The sequence below is a fragment of the Haemorhous mexicanus genome, chromosome 29 (genome assembly GCF_027477595.1).
Source record: "Haemorhous mexicanus isolate bHaeMex1 chromosome 29, bHaeMex1.pri, whole genome shotgun sequence".
NCBI classification, from domain to species: Eukaryota; Metazoa; Chordata; class Aves; order Passeriformes; family Fringillidae; genus Haemorhous; species Haemorhous mexicanus.
In genome coordinates, this window is record NC_082369.1 from 5024350 (window position 1) to 5039795 (window position 15446).

Here is a 15446-nt window from a genome sequence, read left to right on the forward strand (position 1 = left end):
AAAACTGTATTTAACGCACTACTTAAGAGAATTAACACAGCATCGCTTTCCAACATAACACATATAACATTCATTTGAATATTTGCCAAAAGCCGATCATAAAATAGGCATTTTTCACAACGCTGTCCCTGCCCATGGCCGGGCTCGCAGCTCCGGCCCAAACCGCCACATGACGTCACAGCTCCTGTCTATGACGTCACTCGCCCAGTTGCCATGCCGCACCCCGCCCGCCCTCCCCAAACTAGGCGCGGCTTCCGCCCAACTGGCCAATAGACACAGTGGTGGGCGTGGCTAAGCAGCAGCGTGGGCTCTGATTGGTTGAGCCCCGTGTTTTGGCCTCGGCGGGGAGGGCGGGACGCCAGGCGGCGCTCGCTGATTGGTCGGGGGGCGGTGCCGGGCTGTGCGCGCAGCGCATGCGCAGACCCTCGTGTGTAGGACGGCGGCGCGCGCGGTGGGCGGTGTTGTCGGGAGCGCGCACGGTAACGGTGGGCCCCACCCCCCCACCGAGCCTTAAAGCGGGGTCTGGGGGTACACGAGGGTCTGGGGGCCATCACCGGCACCGGGGTTGTGGTTTGGGAGTCCCGCCCGTCCTATGACCGGGCGAAGCGAGGGGCTTCGTCCCTGCCCTCCCCGAGGCGTTTTGGAGGGTCCCGTCCCTCCCCTCATTAGGGAAGGCTGGGGGGGCGACCCCTGTGAGGGGAAGGCATTGAGGGGTCCCGTCCCTCCCCTCCCCGAGGCGTTTTGGGGGGTCCCGTCCCTCCCCTCAGCAGTGAAGGTTGGGGAGGCGACCCCTGTGAAGGGAAGGTATTGAGGGGTCCCGTTCGTCCCCTCACGGGGCGCTTGGACGGTTCCATCCCTCCCGGAGGGGGGTTTGGGATCCCATCCCTTACGGAGGGGGCTCTGGACGGGGGGGCCCGTCCCGTCCTTCTCCTCACCGGTTCGGCTCTGGGGGCCTTGTCCCCTCCCTCACCGAGTGCGGGACTTTGGGGGTCTCTGCCCTCACCGAGGGCGGTTTGGGGGGAGGGTCTCGTCCCTCCCCTCACGGCTCGGGGGGGTTTGTGCGTCCCGTCCCTCCCCTCACGTGGGTTTTTGGGGCCGGGCGGTTCCCGCTGTCCCCGCGCCGCCTCTCGAGGGTCCCGCACCGGCCCCGCCGTTCCGGGCGCTCCTAACGGCCCCTCGTCCGTGCCTCCCTCCCTTCCTCTCCGCAGGGCCGCGATCCCGGAGCCGCGGCCATCCCAGCACCTGGACCTTGTAAGTACAGGAAGATCTCTAATACGTGTTTTTTTAAAGCCCTTGAGGAACCCCTGCGGGGTGTGAGGCCGCTCTGCTCAGGTTTCTGGTGCAAATCGTCTGTAAAAATTGGGATCAAATGACGTGTAAAAAGTCTGTGCAGCGCGTAATTTTTAGGGTGTAGTTCCCTGTTTTCAGGGTTTGGTCGCAGGAAGCTGTGGATTGGGCAGGCCCATGACTGCATTGTGTAATTGCTGGTAGTATTTTCCTCACACAGTGAGAGCCACTTGTGCTCCTGGAATGATGGAATTCTTGAATTCTGGGATTGTTTGGGTTGGAAGGACCTAAAGCCCATCCAGTCCCGTCCCTTCCACTGTCCCAGGTTGCTCCAAACCTTGTCCAACCTGGCCTTGGACGCTTCCAGGGATGGGGCAGCCGCAGCTTCTACAGAAAAATGGAATTTAAGATACAATATTGGAGAAGCTGCAGGGTGATACAGGGTAGCGATCCCGGGGAAGCTGCAGGGTGATACAGTGTAGCGATCCCGGAGGTAGAACAATAATAACTGTAGTAGTGTGTTTGACTAAATCCTGTATTTCCTTCAAAAAACAAAGACCACAATGGACAGAGGTGGGTGACTCCTTTATTCCCTTTTTTCCCCCTCAGAACACCTTGGCATTGCCCTTTTCCACGTGAAGCTCAGCCATGACTGACCAAGAGTTCATTCTCTGCAAGTGGAAGAGGCGTTTGTGGCCAGCTAAGGTAAGGAGGAATGAGGAAATGTTTGTGGAGATTGCTTGGAGCAGGGCAGGAAGGAAGGGAGAGGTCCCAGCAAACGTGTCTGAACTTGTCTGAGCTGTGGAGATGCCAACAGGAAAAATGGAGAGGGCCTGGAGCGATGGAATAACTTCTCACTGTCAGGGGGCAGGGTTGGATGGGGCATTGGGAAAAAATTCCTCCCTGTGAGGGTGGTGGAGCCTTGGGATGGATTTCCAGAGAAGCCTGGGACAGTGAAGGAATCCCTGCCCCTGGCCGGGGTGGGATGAGATGGGATTTAAGGTCCCTTCCCACCCAGTCCATCCTGGGATTTTGCTCCCAGGCACTGTCAAGCTGCTCTTGGATAAACGTTTTGCTGTTGGTCAGGATTTTCAATGAGGATTTCTCACTTTTAATGTAGGTTTTGTGCAAACCTGGAGTTGCTGGGAGCAGTCCTGATGCCACCCCAAAAAGGATGGGATTTAAAGCTGAAATCCTTGGCTTGGAGAAGCAGTTGAGTATCCTTGTTCCTCTCACACATTTGCATTCTTAGAGGTTAAAAAAATAAGGGGAAGAAAGGAATCCTGTTATCTGAAGGTGCCTGTGAGATGGGATCCTGGATTTGCAGAAGGTTTAGATGTTTAACCCTAGCAAGGACAAGTTGGGGGAGGGAATGTTTGGGGTTTTTGCTGTCTGAGAGCAGTTTTGTGGTGCTGGGAGTGTTTTGCTGCAGGTTCCAGTCACCTTTTTGTGTTCCAGGGTCAGTGTGAGCTCTGCAAACGTGGTTCCCCTAACGGAGGAGAGGATCAAGGCCATCGCCTCCACCCTGGGTGAGGAGGGAGGGGCCCAAATGTGCTGCTTTGTGTCTTTTCTGGGTGTAAAATCCCTGCAAAAACTCAGCCTGGGGGGATAAAACTTCTGTATTTCACTTATTTTCTTTTCCCCTTTTCCATAAAGCTGGAAAATAGGTTAAAAAGTTATCATTTTCCTCTTCCCTGGGGTAGTTTATAGGAGGGATGGTGAAGAAATGTGAGTTTTCCTCAAAATGAGGCATTTCCTGCTTGGTCTTTGTGTGTCTCCATCCTTTCCCTTGGGAATTGTGGATGATTTAAGTAGTAAAAAATGCACCTTAAAAGAAACAGCATGAGTAACATTTATTATTTTTATAATAATACCTTTTGTTTATGATAGAATAATGAGGATAATTTTATTTATTGGATATTTTTCCTCGTCAGAGCAAAAGAAAACCATGAGTGAGGCCGTGGAGGAGCTGCAATATCGCTGTTCCCTTAAAATTGCCCTGGATATTCTCCACGAGACTGACTCCAGCAGTCAAATGCCACCTGCAGAAGGACCAAATCCTGAATTTTCCCGGGAGAAATCTGCCCCACCCGCCCCCTCCCACGGCTTCTTGTTGCGCTCTCGCTCGAAAAAGTCAGAGCATGAGGCTGCCAAGAGGAAAAGGAAACCCCAAAACAACTGTGGGCTGAAGGATGATCCCAAAGCATACAGCCAGGGAGGTTCTGTGGCTCCAGGGAGGAGTGGAAAAGCACCTGGAAGTGGCACAAGCCCTGCCAGGGCACGTGGGGGTGGAACAAACCCTGCCAGGTACGGTGCCAGGGACTTGAGTGTGGCACCAGCCCCTGACAGTCACAACTGCAAAAAACCAGAGCCAAAATCATCACCCAGACAGAAAAAAATCCAGCCCAAAATGGGGAATGGAGTCTCCTGTAAGTCAGAGGCTGGAAGAAGTCAGCAAGGAAGGAAAAGGTGTAGAGATGATTCCCCCCAGGATCAAGCACAGGTGGCTCCTGAGGAGGGGTCTCCCTCTGTTCCCTCTAAATCTGGCGCCGTGGAACCTTCCAGAAAGAGAGGAACTCAGCCTGGGAGAGCATTCCTGGATTCCTCCTGTGAAACTGCCTCGGATGAGTTGGAGAAAAGCATCAGCAGTGAGAGTGAGAGCCTGGCAAAGCAGCTGGATGGGAGGAGAGAGGCAGAGGGTGGAAAACACCCGGAGGGGGCAGGTGTGGCCTCAGGCACAGACAGGAAATGCAGGAACCACTCTGGATCCTCACCTGGCCCTTCTGGTGCCTTCCCTCAGCCTCCAGAGGAGGAAAACCAGGATCCTTCACACCTGGCTGGGAATAAAGCCCCTGACTCCGAGGAAGATGAAGGTGGGGAAGGGAAACCTTCATCCCCCGTTGCTCACCTTGGAATGTTGCTTTGCTCTTGGGGAAGTGGCTCCTGAATTGCTGATTTAATTCCTTTTGGTTTCCATTCCTGGGAAGCAGAAATGCTGATCCCTTCAGTGCTGGGGAGGCCTTGGGTGGTTTTTGGGTTGTCTGGAGTTGCTTGGGGTTTTCCATGGAAAACTTGGGGTTTATTTTGAGCTCACACTTGTTTTCCCTTACTGCTCTCTGATAAGGTGAGATTAAATGTTTTTGAATGAGTAGGTGCAGGGTCCTGAGACCAGCCCCATTCTTTCCCCTTTCCCTCTTTTATCCACGTGATCAGGGAATTAGGATTCCCTAACTAGAAGTGTGCAGGTGTGTCAGGTCCCTTCTGGGTCACACTCAGGTGTGTCTCACCTGCTCTGAAGCTGATCCTGACCTAATCCCTGATCCTGGTGCTGTTGGCAGGGCTGGAACCCTCTGGGATGTCTTCCAGGAGAGTTTCCTCAGAGAGCCTCCCTCCACTCTCCCCTCTGGCAGATGAAGAGGAGGAAAATTTCCCCAGTGTTCTGTCCCATCGAGGTGAGACATCAGCAGGGCTGAGGCTCTTCCTGCTGTGGGAGCTTCAGTTTGCCTGCAACCCCTGGGGGTTCCAGGAGGGGATCCAGCTGTGTCCAGGCTTGGGATAGAATGCATTTCCTGGGTTCATCGGGTGTTTTGCTGCAGAATGAAATGAAAATCCCTGAAACTGGCCAAGGGCCTGGCATTGAAGTTGCTGGGTTTCAGTTCAGGACTCCCTGTGCTGCATTTGGGGGTCCCTGTAAAAGCACTAAAGAGAAACTCCTGGAGTCTCTCCTGGAGGAGAAGAAGAAAGGGGCAGCATCTGTTTTGTTTTATTGTATTTAAGGAAAATTTCCCTTTTTTTTCACACCAGAACCCAAATTCTTCGAGGAAGGGATGTTGGTGTGGTGCAAGCTGCGGCGCTATCCGTACTGGCCAGCCGTGGTAAGAGCAGCTCCTGCCTCCTCATAGCCTGCTGATAAGGAGCAACTCCCAGTTCTGCAGTGACTTTTGCCCTTCCTGAAAGTATTAAAGACCTTCCAGTGGAAGCATTTCAAAATTGATAGGAGTAAATTTGTGCTAAAAGCACTCAAAATGTGGTCGCTTCACACCTGTTTGTACTGAGCACAGGCTTAGCCCAGTTCCTTTGTCATGGAGCAGAACTTGGTTCCCAATTTGCAAAAGAAAGGGGAAGGCCCTTTCTGCACTAAAAATGGTCTCTTGGGGGACCTGGTTGCAGCTTCTGCTTGAGTTTTTCATTTTTGTGTAATAAAGGAAAGTTACAGCAACAGGAAAAATTAATTATGGGCTGTAGTGGGTGATATCCACAGAAAAAATATCCATGCTTTATCAAGATTAGGATTTTTGAGGCTTTATCCTCCCTCCAGGTGAAAGCAGTGAAGAGGAAGCACCGGAGGGCCTGTGTGCTCTTCATAGATGGCACCACAAATGAGAAGAAAAAAGGGTAAATGTGGATTTCCATCCCATCCTGGATTTGCAGTCTCTGATATTCCATGTGCTGTGCCCTTTTCCTGGTGCAGGGTGAGGACAGTCCTCTCCAGGTTGATCTGGGAGGGAGGGGCTGGGGCAGGTGAGGGTTGTAGGTGCTTTGTCATGCTGCAGGTTGAGGCAGCTCCCTGTTGCTGGGAAGAGCTGAGGAGTCCAAAACAAAACCAAAAAAAAAAAAAATCCCTGGAATGCAGCCAGTGTTTTCCTTGTGCTGCCCAGACTTTCTGGAAACACTGAGCTGCCTTTAACTTTTCTCTAAACCAGGTACTTCTCATTTGTTAGAAGATTCCATACTTTTAACTTGCTCTGGAAGCAAAAACCATTAAATTTTGTGCTCCTTAATTCTTTGGGAAATGGGGTTTTCATGGAGAAGCAGAACTGCAGTAAATGAAGAGGGAAGTGGGGCAGTTGAGTTGCACCTCTGACTGTGTTTCTTTAAAAGTTTCTCAGTGTCTCTGAAGAGCCTGAAGCACTTGGACTGTGAGGAGAAGCAGGAGCTCATTGTGAGTATCCCAGAGATGTGGAACTGCAGGGTTTGGGCAAATGCAGCAGGAAATTCAGGATATAAATGGCCAGGGGGGCAGTGTGGGGCTTGACCCCCTCAAAGCCACTCTCATCCCTGTGACAGCTCTGGCAGGAGCTGTTTTACTGCGAGGAAGAATTGTCATGGGCCATTTCTGTCCCCTGCTTGGCATCCTGGGCTGAAACTGTTGGAGAGCTGCTGGATTTGGGACAGAAAATCCTCCTTGTTTTGCAGGAACGAGCCAAGGAGAATTATTCCAGGGAAATTGAGTGGTGCCTCCAGCTGATCCAGGACTATCGGATCCGAGTGGGTAAGGAGGGGCAGGTGACCATGGAATCACCAAATCCCAGGAAGGTTTGGGTGGGAAGGACCTTCAACCCCATCCAGTCCCCCCCTGCCATGGGCAGGGACACCTTCTACTGTCCCAGGGTGCTCCAAGGCCTGTCCAACCTGGCCTTGGACACTCCCAGCTTCTCTGGCATCTCATCCTGAGATCCACCAGGAGAAGGGAACCCCAAGCTTTGATTCCTGGGTGAATGGAACTGATCTCTGCCCCTGTTTTGGGTTTTTAGGCTGTCGTTCTTTCACTGGGTCCTTCCTGGAGTATTTTGCTGCTGATATCAGTAAGTGAATCCATCCCTTTGGGAATTCTCTTGGCTGGGTAAAAACTCCTCTCAGCAATAAAATTCCTTATTTTCTATTGATATGGCTCTGAAAACCCTTTGTCATTTTTGAAAACCCATTTAAATATAAATTCTTGTGGTTTCTTCTTCAGGCTACCCAGTGAGGAAAGAGGGCTACCAGAGTGTGGTGCAGATGGCATTCCCAAACACAGGGGAGGAAGGGGCTGGAGAGTCTTCCTCAGACACCTCCCCCCAAAAACCCCCGAGGAAGCTCCTCCCTGACAGGACCAGAGCTGCCAGGGACAGGGAGAACAAGAAGCTGGTGGAGTTCATAGTGAAGACCAAAGGGGCTGAAGAGCATCTCCTGGGGATCTTGAAAAGTGGGAAACAATCCCGCTGGCTGAAGAAATTCCTGAATTCCAGCCGGTACATTACCTGTGTGGAGACTTATCTGGAGGATGAGGAGCAGCTGGACCTGGTGGTTGGGTACCTGAAGGAGGTGTACAGGGAGATGGACACCAAGAACCTGCACCAGATCCTGGGGGATGGCATCAGGTTCATCTCAGATGTGCTTTTACCTGAGGTGAGGGAGCATGAAACAGGGGGAAAATGAGCTGGGGAGTGATAAATGACACTAGTTCCCATTATTTATTCCTTTGTTGTGACGTGGGGAGAGTTCCCAGAACTGAGCCAGGCAGGAATATTCACCCCTGCCTACAGCTTGAGTCACTCAAATGCTGATTTTTAAACACAGAAAGGAGAAGCTTCAGGTAGATAGTTGTTTTTAAAAGCAGACTGATAGTTTCCTGATGTATTTTAATTACCTCTGAAATACTTCAAAGCTTTGTTTTGGGGTTTTTTATTTAATTTGGCAACTTCTCAGGGTTTTCTTGGTCCTTTGTGTGTGTCGAGATGGGGGGTGGTGAGTTGGCTGTTCTTGCAGCTGTTGTGGATACTTTGTGTTCTTCCCAGGAATTTTCCCAGGAGAACATTAACTCGTGTAGAAACAAAATTACTGTGAAGAATATTTTAATCTGAGGATTTAAATACCCCCCAGGGGATGACACAGAACAATTTCATATTTTTTATTTAAGATTTTCAGGCACTCAATGAACAGTTTCATCCAAGTTTTCTAAGTTATTGAGGAACCCTTTTCTCAAAACGTGCTCAGCTGAGGCAGTTTCAAATCCCTGGCAATGGTTTAGTTTTGCTTATTGATTATTATTATTATTATTATTATTATTATTAATTATTCAATGCTTTTCTAGGCCATCATCTGTGCCATTGCTGCCGTGGATGACATTGATTATGAGAAGGCAGAAGAGAAGTACATCAAAGGACCACCTGTGAGCAAAAGGTAGATTTGCCTTCAGGATTTTCCAAGGGTTTTTACTCCTTTATTGTTGGATACAGAAAAGGTTTCAGGTGAGGCCAGGAGAGCTCAGTGTCCTCGTCCTTTGAGAGACAAAATGTAGAAAATGTCCCAGCGGAGCTACTCCAACCCTGTGAATGTAATTGGTCCAGGGGATGTAATCTGGACAATAATACCCTGTTTTAACTTAAAACTTTCTATGTTTTTCTTTCCAGAGAGAGGGAATTGTTTGATGAACAAGTTCTGGGAAGCAAAAAGCTCAAGACTGAGGCAGAGCCTGCGGAGAGCTGAGGAGTGGCCGGGGCTGTCCTGGGGCCAGGTGTAAATAACCAGTGGTGATTTGTATCAAACGTGGCATTCTTTGTAAAGTCCGTGTGTATATTCCCAAATCCTCTGCTCCCAGCTCTTGCTGCTTCATGGCCTCGCTGTGTTCAGGATCCACTGGATCCTCATCCATCAGTGCCCTCCTGGGGGGCTGCCAGAGACCCCCAGGGCTGTGCCGAGCTTCTGCTGCTCCACCGACTTCCACGTGGGTTCTTTTAGCCAAACACCCGACTTGGGAAGGGATCTTGTCCTGCTCTGTGGTGCCTGGTGGCCTCCCTGCTCCTGATAAAACCAGGGGGTTCCTGGTTCACCCTTCCTGCCTCATGGATCTCCAAAGGTGGGAAATCAGATTGGTGCCCAGAGCTGCCACCTGGATCGCCAAGATTTGGGTTCTTGTTTTGTTATGACAAGTAAAATTCCATGGAGGAGGAATCCAGGTTTGCTTAAACAAAAACATTCCCTTTTCCTCTACCTGAACCAGTGGAATGCTGGTTTATTACCTCTTCTGAGGCAATAAATTCACAATTCTGTGAATTTTGGGAGGCTTTTAATTGTCTTTTTCTCATCTAAATTCTCAATTTAATCCTGCCCAGCTCCCTGCTCACCTTTGTTGGAGCTGTGGCACATGGAAGCAGTGTCACCAAGAACTAATTAATGATGAATAATGATAAATGATACATAAAGCCTGATTAGGGTTTCTCTGTGATAATGAAATATGATCTCCTTGCTTGTCCAGTAAAACCCAAGATGATTTGAAATGAAGAAGTTGAAATTGGGATCCAGATGTCTATCCTGGCTCTAGTAATTATCTGAATATATTTTAATTACACTTTTAATTGCTCTGTGCTCTCTAATGAGTTTTTCCATGGACTCCTTCTTCCCGTTATCTCAAGTACCTCAATTATAGGGACAGGCCAGGAAGTGTGAGGGTTTTATTAAAGCCTGGGAGGAGGGATAATGAATTTTGTGGCTTAGGATAAAAAATTAATGATGGAGTTGACTGAGAGCTGTGAGTGGCACTTTCCCTTTGGAGATGAGAGGCTGGGGAGGGACTGCCTGCCCCTCATCCCAGTGCTCTGGGGTAATTTGGAATGGGGGTCAACTCCCCCCTCCTTTACATCAATCCTGTGTTCCCTTCTCCATCAAAACTCCCTGAGTGCTGCTATAATCCTGCTCCAGGCCCCTGCACAGAAGCAGAACCACCTCACCTCGCCTTCACTGCACCTGTGGAATCCTGGAATGGTTTGGGCTGGAAGGGACCTTAAAGGCCAGCCAGGGGCAGGGACACCTCCCACTGTCCCTGGGTGCTCCAAGCCCCTCCAGCCTGGCCTTGGGCACTTGCAGGGATCATCCTGACCTTGTGCCACCCCTTCCCAGTGCTGCCCCACCAGTCACTCCCTGGGACTGGGCACCAGGCTCAGCCTCACCATGTATCAATCATGTGGACTTAATAAAGTGGGATGAAATGAGTCATCAACATTTGCTGCTTTTGTTTGATTATTTTAATCTGTGGTGGGTGGTGCTTCAACCCCAGTGTTACAGCACCTGAATATAGGATCTTACAGCTTTGTCTGATGCATAAAAACTGTCTCAGTCTCACATTATTAGTCACTGGGAAATGGACTCATTGGGTTTTGTTCTTGTGTTTTATTTAAAATGGGCTGACACACACCACCTCTGCTTGTGATTGTCCAGTGTTAATTAATCCATGTTCCCTCAGCTGCCTCCTCAATGCTCAGTTTAAGATCATTAACTCATATTTATTATTAATTCATAATTCATATTTATTTAATAATATTTATCATTAATCCAGTGTTACAGCCCACAGTCCTTTGCCCCTCCCTGTTGTTTGTGTGTGTTTCCCAGGATATTAAAAAGATCAAGTGCAGAATTTGGGGGGGTGGAAAAACGAGCTCCGAAGCCTCGGAGGTGTTTTGGGGTGAAAACAGCGCTTTTACAACCCCGGTGCCGGCAGGGGGGGAAAAAAAGAAAAGCTTCTGCCGAAACCCGGGATCGAACCAGGGACCTTTAGATCTTCAGTCTAACGCTCTCCCAACTGAGCTATTTCGGCTGGTTGAGGACGCTCCGCCCCCCCCACCCGTCACCGCCGGTGGCGCCCCGCTAGGCGGGAGGACACGGGGACACTGTGGGAAGAACACGTGGGGACCGAGGGGCGGCATGTGGGACAAGGGACGGGCGGGACGCGGGACAGGCGCAATGTGGGATACAGGCCAGGTGCGGCACGGGACAGGCGGGACACGGCGCCAGGCGGGAATCGGCGGCAGCGCGGTCTCTGTGGCGCAATCGGTTAGCGCGTTCGGCTGTTAACCGAAAGGTTGGTGGTTCGAGCCCACCCAGGGACGGCCGCTTCTTATTTTTCTACGCTACCGCGGCTCCACAGCACCGGGACGGGCCCTTCCCGCTCAGTCCTGTGGCGGTTGCGGGAGGCCGGCTCCACCCGGGATTGTTTTGGGATCGTTTTGCCGCGGGCCGCGGCGGAGCCCGAGGGTGCCTCCGGAACCCCTCGCCGGGGACGCGTTTCCCGCCGGAGCGCTGAGGCGGTGCCGCGCGGGCACCTTTAGCGGGTGCACCGCGCGCAGAGGTTGCCTGAAGGGCTGCGGAGAGATGGCGGCGCTGGGCCGTGAGCGGGACCGGGGACGGGACCGGGAACGGGGATGGGGACCGGGAGCGGGACCGGGAGCGGGAGCTGTCTGGGCACCGAAACAAGCCCACGGCCCTCCGCCGAGGGAGTGACAGGGGGGGAGACCTGAGGGGACACCAGGCCGTTCCCGGCCCCGGCCGTGGCCCGCAGCCGGGCTGAGCTCTCCCGTCCTCTCTTGCAGGTCTCCGGCTCCCCGCGCACGGTGTGCTGGGCTGGCGGTGAGCACCGGGCTGGAGGCACCGGGGCGGTGGGACCGCGGGGGCAGGGGGGGCCGGGTCGGTGACAGCGCTGACCCCGGGGCTGGGGGTGATGGGTGGGGGCACCCCAGAGCCGCGGCTGAACGGCTCCCCGAGCTGCGGGGGTGAGTGGGGGGCTCCTTCCCCGCTGGGGTTTGTGGAGCACTGGCTCCCGCGGGGGCTCTAGTGTGTCGCGGGGGCTCTGTCACCCTGTCACCCTGTGCGGGCCCCTTCTGTCCCCAGGCCCGGCTCTGTGAGTCCCGTGCACGCCCAGCTGCTCCATCAGACGCCGGCGGCCGATCGCGCTGACAGGTGACAGCTCCTGCCCTGGGGACAGGGAACAGCCGGTTGTGCCACCATCCCCGGGCGGGGGTTCCCAGTGGCACCTCCTGTGAGGCGTCTCCTCCCTTCCCTCCTAAAATCCGGGGGGTTCTGGGAGCCCTGGGAAGAGGCAGCCAGGGGTGGGGTATGGGGTATAGCTGAAGGGCTCTGCCCGAGCACCAAACCCACAGATCCCACACTGGAGAGAATCCTCTGCTACAAACAGAGGGGTGGCATTGTCATTCCTCAGGGAGTCACAGCCCCGTGGAGGGTTAAATGCTTATTCTGCAAGGAAATAACTGCGGAGTGATGGTTCCTTTCAGCTCTGTCCAGGTCCAGAAGAGCTCTGCTGTTGTCCAGAGGAAGTCCTATGTCCCCAGCAGCCGTGGCGAGTATGTCATTGCCAAGCTCGATGACCTGGTCAACTGGGCACGGCGGGTGAGTCCCTGAGCCAGCAGGCTCCCTGGCATCCAGGGACAGAGGGGGACACACCAGCGGCACCTCCTGCTCAGGATAAAAATAGACTCAGAGCTCCCTTGGCCGAGTTCTGTGGCCAGAGGGTGACACTGGGGTCCAGTGACAGTGTGGGACACGGGCTGAAGGTGCTGAGGGTGTGTGGGGGGTCTGGAACTGCCCTTTGGTCACCAGGAAAAGGCACTTCTGGATTTGTCCCTGCCCTGAGCAGCTGCTCTGCCTGTGGGGAAGGTGACACAAGTGACAGTGCTCTGGGTCTGCTGTGCTCTGCCTTAGCTGGGCTGGTCCTTCTCTGGCCACCAGTGTCCCTATGGGGCTCTGAGCTGTCCCTGACCTGGGCCACCACTATCCCCATGGGGCTCTGAGTTGTCCCTTCTCTGCTGTCCCCATGAGGCTCTGAGCTGTTCCTGAATTGGGACACCAGTGTCCCCATGAGGCTCTGAGCTGTTCCTTCTCTGCTGTCCCTGACCTGGGACACCAGTGTCCCCATGAGGCTCTGAGCTGTCCCTTCTCTGCTGTCCCTGAGCTGGAACACCACTGTCCCCACAGTGCTCTGAGCTGTCCCTTCTCTGCTGTTCCTGGGTGGCTCTGAGCTGTCCCATCTCTGCTGTCCCTGGGTGACTCTGAGGTGGCTTCAGCAGTGTCAGGGGAGCAGCTCTGGAGCTCTCCCTGTATCCACTCCCCCAGCACCGGCCGTTTTGCTCCCTGTACCTCGAACTCTCCCTTTGTGTGTGTCACCCTCGCTGTCCCTGAGCTCCTGGCTGTCCCCACAGAGCTCCCTGTGGCCCATGACCTTCGGGCTGGCCTGCTGTGCCGTGGAGATGATGCACATGGCAGCCCCTCGCTACGACATGGATCGCTTCGGGGTCGTGTTCCGGGCCAGCCCCCGCCAGGCCGATGTCATGATCGTGGCAGGGACCCTGACCAACAAAATGGCCCCGGCGCTGCGCAAGGTACGGGGAGCTCGGGGAGCTCAGGGAGCTCGGGCACGGTGGGGGGAGCTGGCCATCAGCCCAAACATCCCTGTTCTGCAGGTCTATGACCAGATGCCAGAGCCTCGCTACGTGGTGTCCATGGGGAGGTGAGTGCCAGGACGTCCTCGGTGCCGTGGGGGGAATTCTTTGCTTGTTTGTGTTTCTGAGTTCTTCTGGAATGGTCTGTGTGAATCCTCCCAGGGAGGGATTCAGGGGCTTTGCAGCTGCCAAACTTGTAAATATCCAGAATGCCAGAGTTTGCTTTTGGCTTTCAAAGTGCTTCTGCTGTGCTGGAATCTGCTCCATGGGGGACTCAGCTGGAATCTGCTCCATGGGGGGACTCAGCTGGAATCTGCTCCATGGGGGGACTCAGCTGGAATCTGCTCCATGGGGGACTCAATTGGAATCTGCTCCATGGGGGACTCAGCTGGAATCTGCTCCATGGGGGACTCAGATGGAATCTGCTCCATGGGGGGACTCAGTTGGAATCTGCTCCATGGGGGACTCAGATGGAATCTGCTCCATGGGGGACTCAGTTGGAATCTGCTCCATGGGGGACTCAATTGGAATCTGCTCCATGGGGGGGACTCAGCTGGAATCTGCTCCATGGGGGACTCAGCTGGACTCCATGGTCTCAGGGGTCTTTTCCACCCTCAATGATTCTGTGATTCTCACAATTGTCCCCACAAGTTTTCTTGTCCCCACTGGCTGAGGGTGGCCAATCCAGGCTGGAACAGGACAAATTCTGGGAAAGCTCTGAAGCAGAACAGAAGGGTTTGTAGCAGAGAGGGAGGGCTGTGGAATCTGCTTTGTGAGGGTGATGGGCACAGTTCAGTTGGGTTGGATTCATCTGAAACCCTCCCAGGCAGGGCTCGTGATGGGGCAGTGTCACCCTTGGAGCTGGTGGCCCTGAGCCTGGCAGTGCCCACCTGCCCAGGGCCACCTTCCCTTGGCCTCCTGCTCACCTTCCTGGGCTGACACTGTCACTGTCCCTGTCCTGCAGCTGTGCCAACGGTGGGGGCTACTACCACTACTCCTACTCCGTGGTGAGGGGCTGTGACCGCATCGTGCCCGTGGACATTTATGTGCCAGGTACAAGGGGCAGCTCCAGCTGGGAGCAGGGCAGGGAGAGGGGAATCCTCTGCAGTCAGGTGCAGGTTTGAAAGGTTTTCCTGTTTCAGTGGTGGGGAAGCTGCAGCAGCTCCAGGGATTGTGGGATGGGGAGGATTGTGATGGTGGTGGCACCGTCAGTGGGGTGGGAGGGGGGTTTGGATACACTTTGAAATTAAATAATTGCTATGTTTGATTAAGATCTTCTTGATAAGCAGCATCAATTTAGTTTCTTTACACTCTTGCCTGTGCCAGCCACAAAGCCAGAGGGGAGTCAGCTTTGGGATAAGTCCTGGGGTTGGCACCTTTGCTGCTGGCTCCAGCTCCGTGCAGGTACCTGCCCTGTGACCTTCCTCCCTTCTCTCCTTTCTCTCTCTCAGGTTGCCCACCCACAGCTGAAGCTCTGCTCTATGGGATCCTGCAGCTGCAGAGGAAAATCAAGAGGGAGAGGAGGATGCAGATCTGGTACAGGAAATAGCCTTTATTTATGTCCCCACTCACTGTCCCAGGGCACTGCTCACATTTACGCACAAATCCGGCTCCTCACGCCTTCCAATAAAACTCTACCTGGTCCAGGTGCTTTTCTGTCTTTAATAAGCCCCTCTGATCTGAGGGGCTGAAAAACTGGGCTAAAAAGCAGGAGCTGAGTTTGATAACACTGCTGAGTTGGTTTCTGCTCTGGACAATCGTTCAGGGAAGGTGATGTCATATTGTTCATATTGTGACATAAAGGCATTGCCAGAATTTTTTTTTTTTTAGTTTTGTTGGGAAGTTTTGAGACCCAACACATGTCCAGGTAATTCCTGAGCCCTCCCTGAGCTCGTCCCTTACTCACCACCTGCTCCTTGTTGGTAATTCCTACACAGGATCTATTAAACCCATAATATTTGTGTGCACAGGGGCCAGAAATTAATTGTTTCTGTAACAAGTCAAATACTTAAAATCAGAATGTGATTAATAAATCTGAATGTAGAGCTCCTAAGCAGGGCAGGGATAAAGCAGCCTGTCTTGGATGCATCCCAGGAGCCTGGGATGAGGAATGGTCATGCCTGAGGGACAAACACACTTTGGAAAGACAAATAAATCGCTCGGGAACAGCAG

General features: G+C 53.1%; 2 protein-coding genes and 2 non-coding genes across 6 annotated transcripts; 3 read left to right on the forward strand and 1 right to left on the reverse strand.

Moving 5' to 3' along the window:
• Positions 1–383: 383 nt before the first annotated feature.
• On the forward strand, positions 384–10047 carry PWWP3A (PWWP domain containing 3A, DNA repair factor). Of its 3 annotated transcripts, none has more exons than XM_059869786.1 (15): positions 384–479; positions 1209–1251; positions 1897–1992; positions 2408–2499; positions 2746–2816; positions 3222–4160; positions 4626–4739; positions 5092–5162; positions 5606–5682; positions 6169–6229; positions 6484–6559; positions 6822–6872; positions 7025–7455; positions 8141–8229; positions 8460–10047. In XM_059869786.1, exons 3-15 carry the CDS (start codon positions 1936–1938, stop codon positions 8533–8535), a joined length of 2205 nt encoding a protein of 734 aa, XP_059725769.1. In that variant the 5' UTR covers positions 384–479; positions 1209–1251; positions 1897–1935; the 3' UTR covers positions 8536–10047. The 3 variants fall into 3 exon arrangements, with proteins under 3 accessions (XP_059725769.1, XP_059725770.1, XP_059725768.1); XM_059869787.1 differs by having other exon boundaries at positions 415–485; XM_059869785.1 differs by lacking the exon at positions 384–479 and having other exon boundaries at positions 949–1251.
• NDUFS7 (NADH:ubiquinone oxidoreductase core subunit S7) lies at positions 9559–14920 on the forward strand. The gene is made up of 9 exons (XM_059870265.1): positions 9559–9649; positions 10648–10716; positions 11412–11448; positions 11710–11778; positions 12111–12225; positions 13035–13214; positions 13296–13342; positions 14239–14327; positions 14726–14920. Exons 1-9 carry the CDS (start codon positions 9559–9561, stop codon positions 14821–14823), a joined length of 795 nt encoding a protein of 264 aa, XP_059726248.1. The 3' UTR covers positions 14824–14920.
• Positions 10567–10639, reverse strand: TRNAF-GAA (transfer RNA phenylalanine (anticodon GAA)). The gene has a single exon. It is a non-coding gene; the product is annotated as a tRNA-Phe (tRNA).
• TRNAN-GUU (transfer RNA asparagine (anticodon GUU)) lies at positions 10858–10931 on the forward strand. The gene has a single exon. It is a non-coding gene; the product is annotated as a tRNA-Asn (tRNA).
• Positions 14921–15446: the final 526 nt, after the last annotated feature.